General features: G+C 55.6%; 2 protein-coding genes across 2 annotated transcripts; both read right to left on the minus strand.

The window, feature by feature from the left end:
* Positions 1-319: 319 nt before the first annotated feature.
* Positions 320-3,376, minus strand: Tssc4 (tumor suppressing subtransferable candidate 4). The gene is made up of 3 exons (XM_037208836.1): positions 1,850-3,376; positions 1,572-1,695; positions 320-1,489 (listed from the first exon to the last, which is right to left on the minus strand). Exon 3 carries the CDS (start codon positions 1,464-1,466, stop codon positions 513-515), a length of 954 nt encoding a protein of 317 aa, XP_037064731.1. The 5' UTR covers positions 1,467-1,489; positions 1,572-1,695; positions 1,850-3,376; the 3' UTR covers positions 320-512.
* Positions 3,377-3,480: 104 nt separating this feature from the next.
* Cd81 (CD81 molecule) lies at positions 3,481-19,595 on the minus strand. Its single transcript, XM_028870889.2, has 8 exons — positions 19,304-19,595; positions 9,237-9,351; positions 6,140-6,237; positions 5,412-5,486; positions 5,076-5,180; positions 4,656-4,757; positions 4,188-4,274; positions 3,481-4,106 (listed from the first exon to the last, which is right to left on the minus strand). The coding sequence occupies exons 1-8, from the start codon at positions 19,367-19,369 to the stop codon at positions 4,044-4,046; spliced, it is 711 nt and encodes a 236-aa protein (XP_028726722.1). The 5' UTR covers positions 19,370-19,595; the 3' UTR covers positions 3,481-4,043.
* Between the last annotated feature and the right edge of the window lie 364 nt (positions 19,596-19,959).

Genomic DNA, 19,959 nt, shown 5'->3' on the forward strand with positions numbered 1-19,959 from the left:
GACACCTGCCCAACCTCCCTTGCTGGATCAACCTAGTCTCTTCCTAAAACTGTGGTCTGCATAGGCCTAGTGCTGGTTTCTGGGATGCAGATTATGTTCAATCCATTACCATCAGGGGCACAAGGCTGGACATGGCTATGAGCCCAGTGCTTCTGGGTAGGCTCACCAGTGGCGAATGTAAATGACCATGGCAAACCTTCACAGCAGTTCCCACTGGAGTGGGGAGGGCAAGGTGAGGCTGGTGTAGATGGAGTCCTACAGTTAGTTGCCAAGGACTGTTTGGATGGACCTTGGGTGGGGCCCAGAAAAATCCACAAAATCCAAGAAATACCCCAAACCTTTATTGTTCACCCCAAGACACTGGGGCACAAGGGCCTCCAAGGTCCCACAATTCCCACAGTCCCAGCCAGAGCTGCTGCACACACACCCCTCCTACAAACAGCCCACAGCTTCCCACCTAGGCAGGTGAGGAGGTGGGGGGGGGGTGAGGAGGTGGGGTGACAGCACCACAGTCAAACTGAGGGGCCCCTCTCAGACCCTGGCCCCTCGGGGTTACTGTCCCTGTTCCGGAAGTGTTCTCGGCTCCGCTTCTTGCTACCATGGAAACCAACAACCTCCACCCCTGCTGGGTCTGATGGGGACCCAGGATGGTCAGCTACTGAAGGTATCACTACCTCCTGCAGTCCCTGGTGGCCACTCCACTCCTCAGCCTCGGGCCCGGCCAGATGAGCCAGCTCCACAGAGGCCTCACTCCCAGTACTTGACACATTCCCCTTCTTGAGGACCCTCTTCCTCTCAGCCCTGGCCTCACTACCTCGGACTGGCTTGGTAAAGACCACTCTCCCTTCCCCACAGCTAGAGGGGTCCTGATTGAAGGAGGGTACACAGTCTGTGGGGGATGCCTGGCTTCGAGAGCCCAGGAAGGCCAGAGCAGCGGCACGGTTGCTCTGCTCGCTGCCTTCGGCCACATCTTCCAGACTGTACTTGGTCCAACGCTCAGGATGGGACACATAATCGGGCACAGGAGGGACCCTGGTTGGGCCGGTGCTCTCATGCACTCTGCTCAGGTTCCTCGATGGAGTCTGACTTGGGGGAGCCACGGGCCTTTTGAAGCTGCCATTGTCGGTCACACTGGTTTGGGGCGCAGAGGGCGGTACCTGCCGGGCTGCACTCTCCAGACAGTCAAAGATGCTGTGGCTGCGCTGAGAGAAGGTGGAGCTCATGCCTCGGAGGAGGAACGGCTGGGCTGCGGGGGTGGAGACGCCAGTGGGGGGCGAAGGTGGGTCATCAGGGCCGGAGTCCTCCTGAGCTTCCCCTGAAAGCCTCTCCGGGGACAACACTGGCACCTCCGCACCACTAGGTAAGCTGAGGTCCGAGTCCGAATCGCTGAGGCAGACGGTGTCAGAAGGCAGGGTGTCATCCTCGGTGGGTACCTCAGCCTCCAAGCCAGCCTCCGCCTCCGCCATGCCGACCTGGAACCCTTCTCCACCTGTAACGAAGCAGCCCAGGTTCCGCCGTGAGGGGTGTACTTAGGACGCGCCCCTCCCTGTCCTCCCAGGGTCCCTTTTCACCTCCACTATGTGCCGGGCGCCTCTGCTCACAGCCCGGCGCTGGCTGGTCACGCAGGCGGGCGGAGGCCTCGCGAAGCTGGGTGGCTAAAGTGCGTCCTCGCGCGCACAGATGTGGAGCTTCAGGCTAGATAGAGTTAAGGAGAGAGTCAAACCATGAGATCGCAATAGTGTGGACATATAAAGGATGCGCGCTAGGAGACGCTGGAGACAGAGGCTCTCGACCAGCCCCTCGTCCCATCACCGGCTCTCAGCAGAACGCAGCCTCTCCGGGTACACACCGCTACCGCAGGCGCCACTCGGGTCCGGAGGGAGGGCTGTCAGGGAACTCGTAGTTGAGAGGTCCTAAGAATACGGGCGCTCACTGTTCCCGTTTCCGTGCACGCCGCAAAACCCAGCGGCTTTTCCCGCACAGTACCGCCGGTTCCGCGGGGTTCAGGCCGTGGTTCCCTCCCACTCTTGCTGGGCTTTCTGGGAAACCGAGTCTCCGGCGGGCTGAATGTCGCGACTTTAACGCCCAAGGAACTACAACTCCCAGAAGGCAATGGGCCAACGCCTAATGCCTGCCGGGAGGTGTAACTTTACGTATGCGCTATCACGGAAGACCGGAGCGGACACGGAAATCTACCCGGAATTGACGAAAGGGGAAGAGGCGGGGCCAAAGGGCCTCGATTCCCATAATACTCCGGGACTAACTACCAATCGCAAAGGGTTGAGGCCTCCAGAGCCACCTGTCGGAAGCCGCCTGAGCCGGGTTCGTCATGGGAAGGATGTGCGTCATCACGCACTGCGGGCGCTAACCAGTTTCCTGGGCGGAAGTGGCGCCGGTATTGTGCTCTGTTGGTTTCCTGGAGCGGGGCGGGACTAAGGTCCTAGTCGACTCTTGGCATCTAGAGACGTGGTCGGCCCTGGGGTGCTGGATGGGTTGGTGGGGATTACAGAGATTCGAGGCCGCTCCCCCGGGCTCTGCCTGTCCGTGCTTGGACACTGACCCCACTCACTATTCAAGGCCTCACACAACCCCCCTCCAGCCCTGGGGCTGTCCTTTTGGATCCCTGGGGACCAGGGTCTGAGGGTCCACTGGGCTGCTGCATGCTCCCCTCCTTCCCTATGTTCTTGAAACCGAGCTGCAGGCTTCTCTACAGCCTTGGCCAGGTGCCCACGGGCTTCACACCTTAGAAAGGGTTGCTCAGACCAGCAGCCAACCCAAGCAGGGAACGTGCTGCATGGGGGTAGGGGGCAGTCGAGACTAGAACGCCCTAGTACAAACTTGGGGTTCTCTGACAATCAGCCTACTGGGAGGCTGCTAGGAGCTGGGACCTGAATCCCAGCCAGGCTTTCTCTCCTCTAGAGGCCAATTAAATATGCCAGCGGCGGCGGGGGTGGGTGGTGCAGACAGGAGTGTCAAAGGGAAAAAGACAGTGGTGGGAGTTGCTGGTGTCCAGGAGGTTGCTTAGCCTGACCCTCAGTTCACAAGGCTGCCATTTGCCCATTACCCCTTGAGACACAGGCTAGAGCCACCCAGCTCCGTAGAACATTTCCAAGCACCTAGATACTTGGGATGGAGCCGTGGTCTAACCTTTACTGTGTTGTCCCTCAAAAGCGGGATGTGTATTTTTGTAGCCTATCCCCAGCATTCTGCCTCATTTTTCTGCTGTGTGGCGCCTCCTACCCGGTTCAGCATGACTGGGCATGTCCAACAGATGAGTGGAAATGAGGTCAAGGCTGGTATAAGGTCAGCAGAGAGGTAGAAACGGGAGAGTACTCACATGGAGTGCTCCCAGGGTCCCAACCTTTCCCACCCACTGTGTTCTACAGCCTCTCTTGGACCTGCTCGCTCTGTGCCTGGCGAAGTTCAGAGCTGAGCCCGGTCTCTGACACCACTGGCACAGGAAGAGGTCTGGCAGTCCCATTAGCATGCCTGATTTTCTCCTCCTTTATTAAATGACTGTTTGAAGATGTAATTACAGTTGAAGGTGACACGTTAGAAAGAACAGGTGCATTGAAGGCATAAGAGTGCTTACAAACCCAGCTCTTGAAGTGGGGGCAGGAAAGGGACAAGGATTAAAAAGATGTGAGTGATGTGACCCACAGTGGGCAGAGTGGGTGGACATGGCCCTCTAGCTCAGCTATATAGCCTCTGGGCAAGTAGCTGTGGAGAAGGCTTGGCTCAGCAGGCAGAGCTCCCCAGGGGTCCCAGAAGTACAGGGCCCTGCAAGCCAGGGCCAGCTCCACCCTTACATCCCCCTCCCCACATACACACACACACACACTCACACCCCCTATGTGTGATGTCAGCCCCCAAAAGGTAACAGGAAAAGTTCAGAACAACAACAAAAAAAACCCCTCAAAGTAAAAAGGCTAAGTGTAGCAGAGTAATACAGAAATATATACACAGGCCATGGCCCCCAAGGTGGCCTCTGGTCACTCAGGGACGGGGCACTGCAGAGTCCCTGTGGTACAAAGTGCAGGGCCTCAGTACACGGAGCTGTTCCGGATGCCACAGCACAGCACCATGCTCAGAATCATCTCGAAGATCTGCAGGAGGGAGGGACATTGTCAGCACCTAGGACCTTGGGGGAGGGGCATACCCACCCACCAAACAGGCCGTGGGCTCACCATGATGACAGCTACCACGATGGCTGCAATACCGATGAGGTACAACTTCCCAGAGAAGAGCTCATCGATTTTCTGATGGCAATCCTCCTGCAGGAATGGCCAGAGGGTAGTAACAGTCAGTGGCTAAGTCACAGCCATCACCCTACTCGGTGGGGCTTATGTCCCACAGCTTATCTTCCATCCAAAAATAAACTTAAAACACATGGACCTGCTCGCCTTCTCTATCACTGGGTAGTTTCTGACCTCACTAGTACCCTAGGCTTACCAGTATGTATAAGGGGCCATTCAAGAGGGCAGTTTCCCAGAATATTGTGGGGGATAATCCAGGCTATCAGGATCCAGCGCCCCACTATTTGAGATGTTCTGTGAGCCTTTCTGAGGTTCTGCCTGAAGTGCTGATCTTACTGGTTGGCCACATTCACCCTACCTACTACCCAGGATATGATGCCCACCCCCACTCCATGTCACCTTCAGGAGGGAGTTAAATGGGGTGGTGCCAGTGGGACACAGGCTGTTCTTCAGCACAGAGGTCGTCAGTGCAGTGAGTTGGTTGGAGCCACAGCAGTTGAGCTGCAAAGAGCAAGAGCATCATTGTCAGCTTAGTTTCAGGAGACAAGGGAAAGGTCAGGTACGTGAAACACTGTCACCCCCAAATACACTTGGGAGCTGGCCTGCCCTGTTTATCACACTGCTCAAGAGCCCTGTTCTTCCAAACCCTTGGGCAAATGAGGCCCATTAGGTTCCTACCTGCGGACCTACAAATCAGAGGAGACACTTAGCCAGGCCCTGTCCAGTTGCTGAGGTCTGGGAATAGACAGGACTCATTCCCACAAATCATACACACCAGGACTCCCACAACCTGCCCTCCCTGCTCCAGCCTAGCTGTACCGTCTCGTGGAAGGTCTTCACCACAGCCTTGGCATTGTTGGCATCATCATCCACCACAGCCTGTTGAAGGGCCTGGTCATAGAACTGCTTCACGTCCTTGGCGATCTGGGGGAGAATCATAGTCACATGCAGCACAGGGACCACCGTCAAGAGCACTCAGCTTCCCCTGATTTATGTGCTCAACCTGATGCCACCTCTTTTGTTGAGTTCCCAAGACCCTCCTACCAGCAGGCACCAGAAATTCAAAAAGCACCCTATAACCCATGAGCTCAGAGAAGTCCACACCTGTTGCCTGGGCAAAGGGCATATTTCCCTCCTCAGTGAACCCAGGCTCACCTGGTCTTTGTTTACGAAACCCCAGATGCCAGCAGCCACCTCACAGGCAAACAGGATCACAAGGCAGGTGAAGAACTAGGGGAAAGAAGAGGTCAGAGCCTTGACCAGCAAGACCAAGCCTGGCCATCTACAGGTGCCCACATGACCAACAACAATGTGCCAAGGGGGTTGAACATATCCACTAACCATGTCCTGATTAAGAATGAGCCACACAGAACCATAAAAGACAGATCCTGATGCAGCTTAGCACTGAGATGTCCAAGTTCTCACGACCTCACCCTGGTCCCTGCTTTGTAGGAAGTGGCTGGTACAGGAGATGCAGTCAACAAACCCAAGTGTCCACAGCCTTCAGGGAGGCACATGCAGCAATATGCCCCACAACCTTGACCTCCATTTCCTTACCCCCTTTATCCTACATTCATGGGCAGGTTAAAATATGAAGCATGGCTTCAGGGTCCCCAGCTTTTGATACTGGCTGGCCAGGCTCTAGAAGACATATCTGGGACTCAGCTCCACCAGTAGCTACTGTGGCCAGGAGCACTAAGGCTAGCTTTGGGGATGAGGCACCCCTCTGGAGTTTATGCTTTTCTAAAGAGAAACTCCCTCTGTCAATAGGAATCTTCAGAGTCAGACTCAATGGAAATGAAGCAAACAGAAAGACCAAAACCTTGGGGAAGACAGAGGTTGCCAGAAACCCTACTCCCAGCTCTGCAGCCCTTCCTACTTACCGTCCCCAGCAGGCACTGGGACTCCTGGATGGCCCCATAGCAGCCCAGGAAGCCCACAAACATCATCACGGCTCCCACAGCAATGAGAATGTAGATGCCTGGGGAGGGGAAGAACTGAATGAGCAGGCTGCATGCATCACTACCTGAGACAGGAGCATCTTACCCACAATAGGCAGAGTTTGGCAATGTGAGCTTTTTGTTTCTCAGTGTCCTCCTCCTGGAGGAGCTGCCACTGCCACCAGAGGACAAAACAGAAGTTCAGTGCCCAGAGAACAAAGGTGATCTGCACTTCACAGCTATGCTCTGCCTTGTAGCCGGCTCCCCCTCCCTCACCCCCCCCCCCATGCATCTCAGAAAAGGAACCCTCAGCACTCACTGTAGAGGGCTGAGATAGACTACCCATCTCAGTGCATGAAATGGGGAAGCAGCTTGGGTATCAGCTATTGGCCTGAGGGTGGATGTCCAGGACTCCCAGTGCTGGGTGAGTATGAAGGCAAGGGCAGGCTATGCCAGCAACCAACTCCAGACACCTCATCTCAGGCACACTGGTGTATAACCATTCTGCTCACCTAACTCTAAGGATGGAAACCTATGGTTGGGGTGGCTGGATGGCTGACAGAAGATAGGGGCAGCTTGAGCAGAACACGTAACACTTGTCACATATACGGGCTGGGGAGCATTGTGACCCATGCATGAGGTACCAGCTGAGTCATGTCCCTGTTTCAGTGCCCTCAGTACCACTCAGCCCCTGGGAAAGACCACTGTGTCTCTGCACAGCCGTCCATCTTTTGGTCCCTCAGCAAACGCAGCCCATCCCCCAGTCTCCACAGCAACACTACCAAGCAGTTCAAGCTTCCTTGTACAAAGCCAGGCCCATTGTCCACTGGCTGGCCAGTCTAGGGGTGAAGGCGCCATGGCCAGGACCTACTGCCAGGCTTAGAAACAGGCCAGATTGTGGGCCTGGCTTCCCTTGACCTAACTAAACACATCTGGTCCAGGGAAGGGCTGCCTAGCAACTGGCTCGCCCTCTGCCTCCAGGCAGGCAGAGCGATTTCAACTAGACCCCTGGAACTCAGGACCTGAAACCTCAACCTCAAGATGAAGTAGGCTCTGTCACTACATTAGGCTCATCAGGGGGATGCACTCAGGGCACCTAACACACAGGAACTTTCGCTGGACTGCCTACAGACCCTCCTAGACCTAGCATATGACCTATCTGAAGGCTCTGGGGTGTTGTCTGAAGTGCTCCCCTGTAAATTCACAGCCCAGCCTGTATATGTGACAAGTGTTGGGTGCTCTGCTCAAGCTGCCCTATCCTTCTGTCTGCCATCCAGTCACCCCACCCACAGGTTCCCATCCTTAGTTAGGTGAGCAGAACGGTTACACACCAGTGTGCCTGAGATGAGGTGTCTGGAGTTGGGTATTGGCATAGCCTGTCTTTGCCTTCACACTCACCCAGCACTGGGAGCCCTGGGCATCCACCCCTATTCCAATAGCTAAGCAAGCCCCTGAACCAACTCTCCTAAGCACTAGACAAAGTGCCTTTGTCAGGGCCACATCTGCTCCTAGCAGGGCTCAGTTCAGGGGCAGCAGGGGCATCCAGAAAAGCCAATTCAGAATGGGCAGGGAGATGGCAGTCAGAGTAGCTCCCACCCATAGGCCATGGGCCTTGCTGTCCAGGGCCGAACCTGCCACACAAGGCTATTTCCTCAGTGCCCAGGAGGTCATGACCACAGAAAGGCAGGTGGCGGAGCATCTCTGGAGCTGGGCCAGATGTAGACTGTGGTGACAATATGAGGGCAGAGACCTATCTGCTTCCTAGGCCACCCTATCTGGGCTCTGCAGGGTACCTAGCCTCTCCTGCCGCATCAGTACAAAGCGGGAGCTTTGGCATAGCCTCACAGCATTCACCTTGCGGAAGGCCCAGAGCCAGGAAAGAGTCCTTCACAGGCCAGGACTCCTGTCTCTGATGCCCAGATTACCCTTGTGAAGATGCTCATACTGGTTGCTACACAACAGGCTGCGGTCTCTGTATGAACTGGTGAGCAGCCTCCTCCTCTTCTGAAGGCACCAGATCCAAGGAGGGATAGCTAGTGTGGGACATTGCCCACTAACACCCAGACCTGAAAACTGCTATTCCTAATGGCTTTCCTTAAAGGAGACCAGGTTCTGCCCCTGCCCACACCGCCTGGACCCCAAGCCTGACCACTTTACCTATGGGGAGGCTGCAGAGAGGGTATAAGGAGGAAGGAAAAACAGTCAACCATGGGGTGACAACAGCCTTTGGCTGCCCTGGAACACTTGGGTAGAAAGGAAGAGTACTGGCTGTTTCTGACCTCCCAACACCCACCCCCTCAGCCTTCACGCATGTCTACCAAGCCTCTTCTAGGCTCCACACAAGAGGGAGAATCCACCTCAGACCCTTGATGAGAGCTAGGAGCTTTGAAAGGGCAGAGGCATCTCCAAACACTTCTTGGGTTCCAAGGGTGCCAAGTCCCCCTTTCAGGGAGAAAGCAGGAGAATTGCCTCCCTGAGTACAGCACAGCATAGCATAACATAGCGTAGTATAACAGAGCATAGCACAACAGCCCTCTTCCTGCTTTCCCTGCTTGGGAGGGAGGGAGGGCGTTCAATCCCCCACAGGCGGCCTAATAAGGCAGGTGTAGCAGTCTGGCCTGTGTGCTGGGGGGTGGAGGCGGGCATCTGAGTCATCTACTGACCGCCCAGTCTCCAGCCCTCCCCAACTCAGGACTCCTAGGGCCTCAGCTGTTGCTAGCCCAGGCATCCAGCCCCACCCTGCCCAGGGAGGTTCACCAGAAATGTCCATGTTAAAATAAGCAAGGTCTCACAAGGCTCCTGCCCCACCCAGCTGCTTTCCTTCTGCCTAGCCTAGTCTCAGATCTGTCAAGTCCCCAGCAGCACTATACTCAATTTAACTCTCTCCTCTCAAGAGCCCCTCTTGTGGGCAGCCTCCCTGCCCAGCACATACTAGACCTAGGCCACTGCCAGTTCTAATGCCCCACCCACCAGCCTCATCCTGGAAGTCCTCCCTGACTGTTCTCGGCTTGTGACTAGCCCCTGCCTCCTTGTTACTCACCCACATAGAAGGTGCTGGGTGCTGGTCTGTCTCCTAGTTCCAGGTAGAGCAGGCTGGTGGTCTGTGGGTCATGACGCAACCACAGAGCCACACCTAGGATCACGCCTCCAGCCAGCTAGGAAAAAAAAATCAAGAACAATGTCACACAGAGGCCAGAGCACTGTGGGGCGATAGAATCCTACTAAAATTATCATGCGGAGCCATCATTTCTAGTTGTGGGGACAGACCCCAACCAGGACCAAGGTTCTGTCCATTCATTGTCTGAGCTACTGTCCACTGGGGGCCCTGGACCCCACCAGCTCCTCTGAACTGTGACTAGAGAACAGAGTTCAGTTGTACCCCCTAACACTGCATGACACATATAAGAAGGTTTGGGATGAAAATGTGGCTCCATTGATAATTATCGAGTGCTTTACCACATAGGGAACCCTGGGTTCCATCCCAGTACCACATATACCAGGTTTGGTGGCACATGCCTGTCATCCCAGACCTTGAGAGATAGAGGCAGGAGGATCAGGACTTGAAGATCAAGTTGAGTTTGAGATCAGCTTGGGCTATATGAGACCTTGTCTCCTAAAAAATAAAATAAAATAAAAATCTTTTTCTACTGATCTCAAGTTCTAGATTGACCAACTATGCACTATTTTTATCTGAGAAGTGTGGCTAGAGGCCACAGTGAGGCCTAGCCATTCCGGATGCTGGTGGGCTCTCCTCTGGTGCCCTGTCCCAACAGTCCTGAGATTGTTTAGGAACTACCATGGGCAGGGTACTGGGAAGAACCCTGTGTCAGGAACACCAAGTTCTCCTTGCCAGGAGGAGAGGGGTGACAATGTGATGTCACCGGGCCCCACAGGGGGAAGCAGCAGGGCACCACCTACCATGGCTTCAAGTGAAGCGCTATAATAGAAACATCTGGAAGCAGGAGGTAACTCTCAGGACAGACCAAGGGAGAGGCAGTCTCTTCCCCATTACTAAGCATCCTCTTCTCGTAGAATCAATGACTCTGCCCAGCACACACAGGAAACAGAAACCAAAACCTGGGCCTGATCAAAAACACCAGGTGGCCCACTTCCTGCTTTGGGGATCCAGGCCAGAACACAAGTTCAAGAAAGCTCCCTGGAATCCCCAAGCAGGCTGGTTCTGGAAAGAGCACCTATGGGACCCACCTACTTCCTTCTACCCTAGGATCCTGTCCTCTGCCTAACTCTCAGAGAGGAAGCTGGGGGCACTTTCTGCAGAGCACCATCACTTTGGACTCATACCCCACGAGCCCTGTGGTTTCTTAGCTTCCTCTATAAGTTTTAATTAGTTTTCACACTCTGGTCAAGGAGGGATGAGCCCTCAACCTCTACCAGAGTCTGAGAGAACAGGGCCTCTGGAACAGCAATCAAGGCCACACTGTGCACCTGTTGCCCAACTCACACGTGACATGGAGGCTGGGACCCTTAGAGTACCCTCATGTGCTAAGGTCCTAGTGATGCTGGGGATCCCCAGAACTCCCAGAACCTTACAGTGACAGCTCTGTGCTTATACACCCTTCAGAGTCTAGCCTTCAGCCTGGGCAGCAGAGGCAGGAGGGTAGGGCCTGCCTCCAACAGAGAGCACTCCTCTTGAGCTGGCTTGAGAGGAGGAGGTGACCGGCCTGAGTTGCCCTGGTAACCTGGCTTCCTTTGCAGCTTTGAAACGTCATGTATTTTGTTTGGGAACTGGACCAGAGGTCACTCTGAGATGTTCCAGGGCAGAAGGACTAGGTGGCATGCCTTCTCCCCATGCTTCCCTCTGTGGTAAAAAGACCCCATGGTGACAAACCCTGACAGTTACGGAAGCTGAGGGGTAGCTGGTGGGTCACCTGTAAAACAGGTGAGCATGCAACCATGCCCAACTCAGACTTCTCTACTGTGAGTTGGGGGGCAGAAGTGGGTGAGGGATGATATTCAGCCCAGCCCCAAAGCCTACTAATGTGGGTGTCTGGCCAGGCCACCACTTACAGGCATGTTTTATGGAAGAGGTGGGGTCAGGAAGCTAACTCCAGAAAAGTCAACCTTCAACCAGAAAAGAGGGCAAACTGGGGTAGGAGGGGTAGGGGTAGTCGAGACAGAGGGGAATGGGGGACTTGACCACTCAGCCTACTGTCTCAGAGGTAATCAGAGTTGAGTGGGAGAGGGGGGAGGGGAGAGGAAGAAATGCTAGTCATTGGGCTGGCTGCCTCCAGCAATGTGACCCTCCACCCCCTGCTCTAGGGAGACGTAGAGGAAGTGCTGGGAAAATTAAGGGGCCTAGGAAGGTGGGACAGGGGTCTTCAAGTAGTAAGAGGCTGGAAAGGAACCCCAGCTTCAAAATGTTATCTAACATGACCAAAACAGACAAGGAACTTCCAAGACTCTATGGTAAGAAAGCTTAACCATCCATGTTTCACGAGATATACGTACACAGAGATAGGGCACCCAAGGACGGAGTGGGGCTACCATTCTTACATCATGAAGCACCAAAGAGCCACAGGAGATTACCAATCTACCCACTAATCCCAAATTGCTACCGGTGTGGCAGGGCTGGGTGGGGTGGTGCTGCCGCACTGGCGAGCAGCTTGTCGTTTCTGAGAAAGTTAGCTGGCGCCTCCTACTCACCACAGCCAGCCTAGCACCTCAAGCTTTACACTCTTGTCTCCCCAAACTTCCCCTGTTACAGCCCAACCCAGAGCAGTCCACATGTCTCCTGACCGATGAATGGCCATCACATGCTGGAGCCTCCAGGGAAAGGACAGACCCACAAGATAGCAGGGAGGACAGTTCAATTATGCTGAGAGAAGGGGGCACAGAGAGGAGGAAGCAGCTCGTGCCTTCCAACTCTGTTCATATCAAAGTGGAACTCAAAGTCCGTTCAAGATAGTGCAGTGATAACCCAGCAGAAGATCTGGGGTGAGAAGGAAGAGAAGGGACCACAAAGGACCCGAGGATGCTCTGGGGCACATCCACTCTCCTGATGGTGCTAACAGTTCCATGGGGTATACATGTTGACTCGTTATATGTCAGTCACAGCTACGGAAAGCTATTATTTAACCCCAGCTTCAGTCCAGTCCCTGGATCAGAGGCTATGCTAAAGTACATTCCCCAGGCCTGTGGGGTGTCCCAGTGATGAGCAGCAATCAGACTGGCACACATCTTGTCTACAGAACCATAAGTTTAGAATGATCTGCAAAAACTTGGGCACCCATTTAAAAAAAACAAAACAAAACAAAACAAAAAAAAACAACCAAGAAACAAAAACAGTTCAGTGTCAATGGAACTTTGGAGCGGTGCCATTGGGCCGAGCACAGGTAAGGCTAAGGGTGGCCGGAGCCTCTAGCTGTGTCATATCTGAGCTGGGGACCTCAGGCCCATCTCAGCCTCCTCCATTCTTACCTTCATTTGTAAACAGGGGAAGGAATACACACAGGCTGCAACATATCTCACTGTGTTTGGCTCTTGACAGAACTGAGGAGGTGATCCACAAGGAATCTACCAACATTAGGATCTAGGATTTCTTCATGCATCTACTCAGGGGCCTAAGCCACCCCTGCCCTAAGCTTCTCTTCTCCAGGTGGGTCCACCTGCTTCTGTGGCCTAAGAGACCTTCTGCTTAGAGGTGGGGGTGGGAAGCGCCAGGTGGCATGTCCAGGTTCCTGGAGCTCCTTCCACAGCACAGAAGGTTGCATTCATGACTCTATACAGGATTATGTTGTTTCCTCCTTCTTGAGGGCTAACACATAACAGACTCAAACTTTAACAAGATGAGGAGCTGCCAAGCACGCTGGGTCCCTGCCCGGCTGGTTTTGCGGTTTCCCAGAAGTGACTGAAAGAGAACAGGCCTGGGACAGCATTCTACTCTGTGCTAACTGCCCACGGCCGGCCCTTGGCCAGACCTCAGGTGGGGGCTTCTCTGGAGCTTTCCTATTGCTACACATATGCACCCCTCCAGGAAGGGACAGCTCCCGTCACCAGTCTGGCAGGTCTGAATGGTTACCCCAGATATCCGACATGCTCCAGAAGGCTGACTGTAACATCAGCTTGTTCCTTTAAGTGACCCTTTGTGCCTCAGGAGAAGAATCAAAGGCAGAGGCAGACAGGGGTGGGGCTTGCTCAACGCCTCCTAGGTACATGGTGCACAGCGGAAGGTGAACCAGAAAGTGCCCACTCGCCTAAGCAACTGGAAGTTTCTGAGGGTCTAAGAACCTCCCCGGCGAAGGCAGAGGTTGTGAAGATCAAAGGCAGTGGGGGGAAGAAGGCTTCCCTGGGCAGCTGGATAAGCCAGAGTAAAGATACTCAGACTGGTTATTTTTAGGAGCTGGGCCACAGGTGAGGTGGAGAGGCTGATGGAGGGAGGCGACTTAGGTGCTGCTCTTCCCACCTGGGCCCCTGCGAGTTGACCTCATGCGCTCAGGCACCACAGGGGGACAGGGCCTCGTCAGGGCATGGAAGAAGAGGAGAAGGCCAGATTCCTCTTTGAGAGATACAGGATCCTGCTCAGGCCTTCCTAGGAGGTAAAGACTTGCAGTTCACCAAAGGAAGCTCAGGAAGGAAGCTGGAGAGAGGGGCAGGAATCCTTGCCTTGGCCAGGAAGTATGGTTCCTTTCACAAGGCCCCTCACTTCAGGAAGCCACTGTCCTGACATCTAAAAATAGGTGGCAAAGCAAAAGCCTAGCTCTGGGGCCCAACTGACAGGCTGGGGAGGGGGCGGGGTATAAAGGGCCAAGGCATGGCCACGGGAGGATACACTGCTGTCGTGAGGTACAGGAGATTAGGCTGGGCTATCTCAGCTCTGCCGGTTCAGGTCCAGGCTATAAGGCTCCTCAGACAGAGAAGCTGGCAGGAGCCTTCCCCACCCACCCCACGCTCTCCTCTAGGAAGGCCAGGTTTTTTTGTTGTTTGTTTGTTTGAGACAGGGTTTCTCTATGTAGCTTTGGAGCCTTCCCTGGAACTCACTCTGTAGCCTAGGCTGGCCTCGAACTCACAAGAGATCCGCCTGCCTCTGCCTCCCGAGTGCTGGGATTAAAGGCGTGCGCCACCGCTGCCCGGCTTGGAAGACCAGGGTCTTGTGAGACCCTGCAGGGAGTGTGTGTGGACCCAGATGGCCACAGTGATCTGCCAGAGCTGACTACAGCAGGGGCAGCAGAGAGGCCAGGCTGTTTGCTTCAGAGAAAGCTCAGGTGGCCCTGGTACCTGAAGGACAAAGGGAGGCAGGGGACCCAAGAGTGGGTAGAAGAGTTCTATGTACCTCGTGTGTTGCCACCAGCAGCACCAAGAAGTTTCCATCTGCTCCAAGCCATGCATGGCCCTCTGTCCCAACCATGTCCCAGTGCAAGGTTGTGGGGCTGGCACACTTGGACTATGGCACATGGCGGCAGAGTGGGGGTATGGTTCTACCCCATCCCACTTCCTCCTCATGTGGCAGCTAGTTGCCTGGAAACCTCAGTCTCCTTATCACTGGCAAGGGTCAGATAGCCGCCCAGCAGAGTGCTACTTTGGGTGAGCTGTTATCATGGTCTCTAGAGTACAGAGGAAGACTGTTCCCAGGGGCTAAGGCCAGGCCATGCCCTCAGGATGAGGACTTTTAGTCAAGAAAAGTGAGAGGGTGAATTTAAGCCCTAGCGGGTGGGTGGCAGCTACAGTTTGTGCTTGCCACACAACCCTGCCACACTGGGTCCCACTCCAGAGCTCAGGGATGGTATTTCAGGAGGACAGGTGGCCTGGGCTGGGCTTCCTCATTCCTGCACCTGCCTCACCAGACACCTTTAAATACCCCTGGGACCTTCCTGGTAAGCTCCAGTACAGAGCCGACATTGATGCTTGACCACAGGTAAACAAGTCACAGAGTGTCACAGACCCACCCTGAGAAAGTGCTGACGACCCAAGCTGACATAAAGTGTGGAGTGAGCTGTGAGACAGCACCAAGGAAGCACAGGGAACTGGGGGGGACCCTATCACCCAACATCTTCTGCCCAAACTGCCTGGCTCCCGGGCTCTTTCCTGGATTACAAACTCAAGGTGCTTTGGGGCTATAAGATCTTGGGCACTCGGGTTTTCACGTACCTCCCTGCACTCCCAGCCCTGCAGCCCTCCCCAGACTTCACATGCAGGAAGGCAAGTGCCCTCTCCTAACACCCCTTGTAGTTACTTTGGAGCCAGCTCAGGATGCCCACCACCAGCTGATCCTTGGCCAATCCCTTATGAACAGCTCTCCAAAACATAGAGCCCAGCCAGAGGATCCCAAATGGTTCTGAATGACATAGCCTATGTCCTATAGCTGGCCAAAGTAGCTTAGATTGGATACAGAAGTGTCCTCTCTGTCTCTCTGTCTCTCTGTCTCGTGTGTGTGTGTGTGTGTGTGTGTGTGTGTGTGTGTGTGTGTGTGTGTGTGTGTGTATTGTAGGGGGAGGTACTGGGGAGTCATAGTCAGTCAAGAGGTTCCTGGAAGGCTACTGGCATGCCAGGTCATAATACATCCTACAGAACAGCTGAAGGCCACCAAAGGCCAGTTCTCAGCACATCTGGGACTCTAGCAAGAGTCCTAGGAACAAAATGGGTACCTATAGGGCCTCAGAGACACCCAGCACTCACAGCATGTCCTATCTGGTTCCCTGGTGTCATGGCCAGAGCCACTGGTACCTGGACTTCTCCACAACCCCGCCCCACCCTACCCCCACCTAAGCCCTCTCCAAAGGCCAGGCCTGTGTGCAAGCACGACTTCCTACTACCTCCCTGGGGCACCCGGACTCTAAACCTATTGATTTTGTGACTGAGGTTCCTCCCCTTGGCGGGACTCTGGGTGCTGGAATCAAGGTTGGCAGGGGTTGGTGCGCCACCTGAAGCAGCAAACAAGCTCCATTTGAGGAAGCGAGACAAACTAGGAGGGAAGTGCCGAGAGAAAGCCTGAAGGGTCCAGAAGGAATCGGGTGAGGGCTCTTATTATGAGGTGGCGGTGTATGGGAACCAGAGCAGAGGCTGCCAGAGGGCTTCCCGCTTCGTTACTCCAGCTCTGTGCCCTCCACGCAGACATCCATCCTTCTTTGAAGCCAGCCCAGGGACCGACCACAGACTTCCCCTTCTCAGGCAGCCCAGCCCACTGATTGTCTTTCCCAAAGCTGGGCAAGCTGACAGCCTGGGGGAACAAGGGGAAGTCTGCTCTCCCACTGGTGAAGCGAGGCACAGGAAGTCCTCATTCCACCCTGAGCCCACAGGGATTGCGGCCCCTCTGCCGGAAGGAAGACAGCAGACAGCTAGGTGGCAGACAGTCATGTGCAGTCTGGAGAATTAAATGCCAGTTAAGAGGCTGTAATCAGCCTTTTGTGGTGGGTCTGGCTGCCTGGGCCACTGAAGGGGGCCACTGGCAGCCTTAGGCTGGAGGAGCGGCCAGTTCTGTGCAAAGAACACAACTCCTATCCCAGTGAGGACCAGGGGTAGCCTTCTCCCCTTACTCGACTACACCAGTAGGGACGTTATCATATGAGGCTCCTACAAGACCCACCCCAGGACAGAGGCTGGCAGGGTGATTAAACAGGGACACCATGCCCTGCTCTCCTGCCCTACTCCCAGCAGGAGTCAGGAGACAGGTCTCTCTACCCTAGACCTGTCCCAGAGGACAGGTATCTACCCTGCTTCTAAGAGCATCTTACACAGCCTCTGCCGAATCTGCTCACTGCTCATCCTTCATGTTTATGTCTTGTCTCGTGTATCTTGGGAGTCCAGAACTCTGTTGGTCCCAAAGTAGGCTCTGGACAAGACAGGTCAAGTGTGGGTCTCAGCCCCAGGAGCCTTGCTGGGCACGGGAGCATGAGCAGGCAGGCTAGGGTGCCGGGATGTCCCCTCCCACAGAAAAGCCCCTTTAATCATTCAACTGGACATTTAAAAAGTGCCCATTGAGACATTACTGTCACCAAATCTCACTTCCAGAGCCTCCATACCCACCATGGGCCCACAGGCCTCCTCAGCCCCCTCCCCAGGCACTTTTTACACCATTACTCAGTTCTCCTTGGCCCAGCTCCCTGTTGAACACTGTGCCCAGCATCCATTTCCTGTGCCTTCTCCATTGCCAAGCCTCTTGCTCCACTCCAGAGTGCATGAGCTAGTCTGCCCACAGTCCCAGGAGACCGGGACCCCCAGAACTCCCACTTTAGAGAGAGCAAGTGGAGGCTGAGGACCAGAGCAGTGGGCTTGCCACACGGGGCACAGAGGAAGCCCCTCTGCCAGGGAGGTGTTCACCAGTTGTGGCCTGGCTCTGCTCCATATCCCTGCCCACTGTGGGGGCCAACATGGGTGGGGAGGAGAGATCCATGAGATTGTGAAAGGACATGGTTTTCACTGTTCTGCAGTCGGTAAGCAGGCCCCTGGGAGCAGGGAGAGGCTTCAGAACTGTTTTCCTGGAGGCTCAACAGAGAATACCCCCCAGGGATGTGTTGGGACTCCACCCCAGCTGCCTGGGAAACAATCAGCCTCATCGAACCCCAGCCTCCAGGGAGCCTGAGGGGCTACCAGCGTGATCAGGTGGGTGTCAAAGAGAAATACCCAGCAGGTTCCTGAAATTCCACATCTGGGGCTTAAGGGCCAGCAGAGGGACTACTTGAGTGTGCATTTAACCCCCAGGGCATGCCCAGACAGATCAAGCTTAACTCCATCACCCATGGTGTTCCCCGGGGTCACTGTGACTGAGAACCGGGGTCTCCTCAGCAGGCCATGCAGCATAGTCCCAGCTGAGTTCAGTCCAGTCTCTGCCCATCCCCAACATCTTACTGATCCCTACCCCACCCTACCCCACCCTACCCCGCCCTGACCCGCCCATGGATCTTCAGCAGTCCAAGACAGAAAACAGGTGTCCCCTGTCCTACACACTCACTCTAGGGGCCATCTTCAAAGTTCGCCCTCCCAGCTTCAACTTCAGAGACTGTTTGGGCATAACCTCATTTCTTCCTGTGAAAAAGGAGGATGGAGGGAACAGCAGTCTGTGCACTGCAGGGGGGAGGGGGTGGCAACACTGACCAGTGGAGTGGCCAGCACTGCTCACTCAAGTCCCTGCAGGCAGGTCTGTTAGACTCTACCCCTCCTCATTCTCAACCCAGTCAGGAAATGGAAACAAGCACACACCACCAACGGTCACTCCCCAGCAGTGAAGACAGTCGGCACCAAGGGGCCCCTGGAGACCCTCCTATACCCAAGTCTCCATTCCAGGGTGACCAAATGGGTGTGCGCTTCTTTCCGAAGTGGACTGCCCAGCTCAGACCCCGTATGTCTGAAAAGATCTTCAAGCCCCCGGTTTGTACAGACCCCAGATCTTTGCACTACCCTGGCCTGTGCCAACTCAAAACTGCATAACCCCTTCCTCTCAAAAGCCTCCACAGAACCTTAAGGGCCAGGCCAGGGCTGTAATCTGTGCGGGAGACGACAGACAAGGAGGAGGGGCAGCTGGGGGGTGGGGTGGGCAGGAACTGGGGCATGCTGCGCAGCAGCACGCGGGCCACCCTGTTCTTTTCTAGGCCCGGAGCTCGAGCATCCCAGGGTGGCAATACCAAGCTGGAGAGCAAGCAAGGGTGGTGTAATATTGGGGTGGACATCTCCAAGGCAAGTACGGAGTGTGCCCCCACCACTTCGAGGCCGCCCATCCAGGGGCGGTGGCTACGATGAGCTCATGGGGGCGGGGCGCCAAGATCCCGCCCTTCTCGAACCCCCTCAGTGCTCGCTAAGCAGGATGGTCCCCAAAACAGCGTTCACGAGGATGCTTACACCCCCTTCACAGTTGAAGGCTCCGAGTTACGTGGCTCTAGCCCGCAGACCCTTGCACCGGTCCCCAGCACTCAGAGGCGACAGGCCAGCGATCCCCTGATTCCCCGGCCCCAGAAGACCCTCGAGCAGAGGCCCGGAAGCTCAGCTCCAGGCCCTAGCCCGGTTGGAAAGGGGCGCCAGGCCCCCGGCTGGCGCACGGAGCCCACAGGTGGCGCCGCAACTTCACGGCCGCGCTGCGCCCTCTCAGCTGGGCCTAGCGCACTACCCAGTCTGGCAGCCGAGGGTTCGCCCCGTCCCCAGTTCCCAGTGGCTGCTCACCCAGAAGACGAAATTGAAGACGAAGAGCAGGTATTTGATGCATTTGGTGCAACCCTCCACCCCCATGGCGGCGCGCGGCCTGCGGAGCTTGGGCTGGTTCTGGAGCGGGCGGTCTGGGGACGCAGGACTGGGGTCCGGGGCTGGCAGGTGGCCAGGGGCGCTGGCGGGCCGGTGAACTGGGATATGAAGAGCGAGACGCGGGGTAGAGAAGGGCTGGAGGCCTAGCAGGAAACGCGAGAGTCGCTACCGCTTAGAAGCAGGGGCGCGCTCGCTTGGACCGGGCGCGCGCGGAGCTCCGCACTCTTTATAGACCGCTAGGTCCCGCCCCTTCGAAGCCCCGCCCCGAGGACGCTCCTCCCCAGGCCCCGCCTCCCGCCTGCGGGGGTGCCTGGTCTAGGGGTGCTTGGGTGTTGCCACCTCAGTCCCAGAGTAACCGTTTGAGAACTCAGTGCAGATGGTTCTCACGGTCTCCTTGCGCTGTGTTGCGCAGGATATTCCCCAAGCTTCCTGAGGGCTCCTAACCCCCGGGGGCACGCTGCTGGGTCGCGACCGAGGACTGGCCACAAGATACCTCCTCCCCAAAGAACCCCCACTTACTTCCCCTTATTCAGGCGCCTTGGACTTTCCCCGAGGGTTCCTCAGTGGAGGTGTCTCGA

This window comes from Peromyscus leucopus, chromosome 1 (genome assembly GCF_004664715.2).
Source record: "Peromyscus leucopus breed LL Stock chromosome 1, UCI_PerLeu_2.1, whole genome shotgun sequence".
NCBI classification, from domain to species: domain Eukaryota; kingdom Metazoa; phylum Chordata; class Mammalia; order Rodentia; family Cricetidae; genus Peromyscus; species Peromyscus leucopus.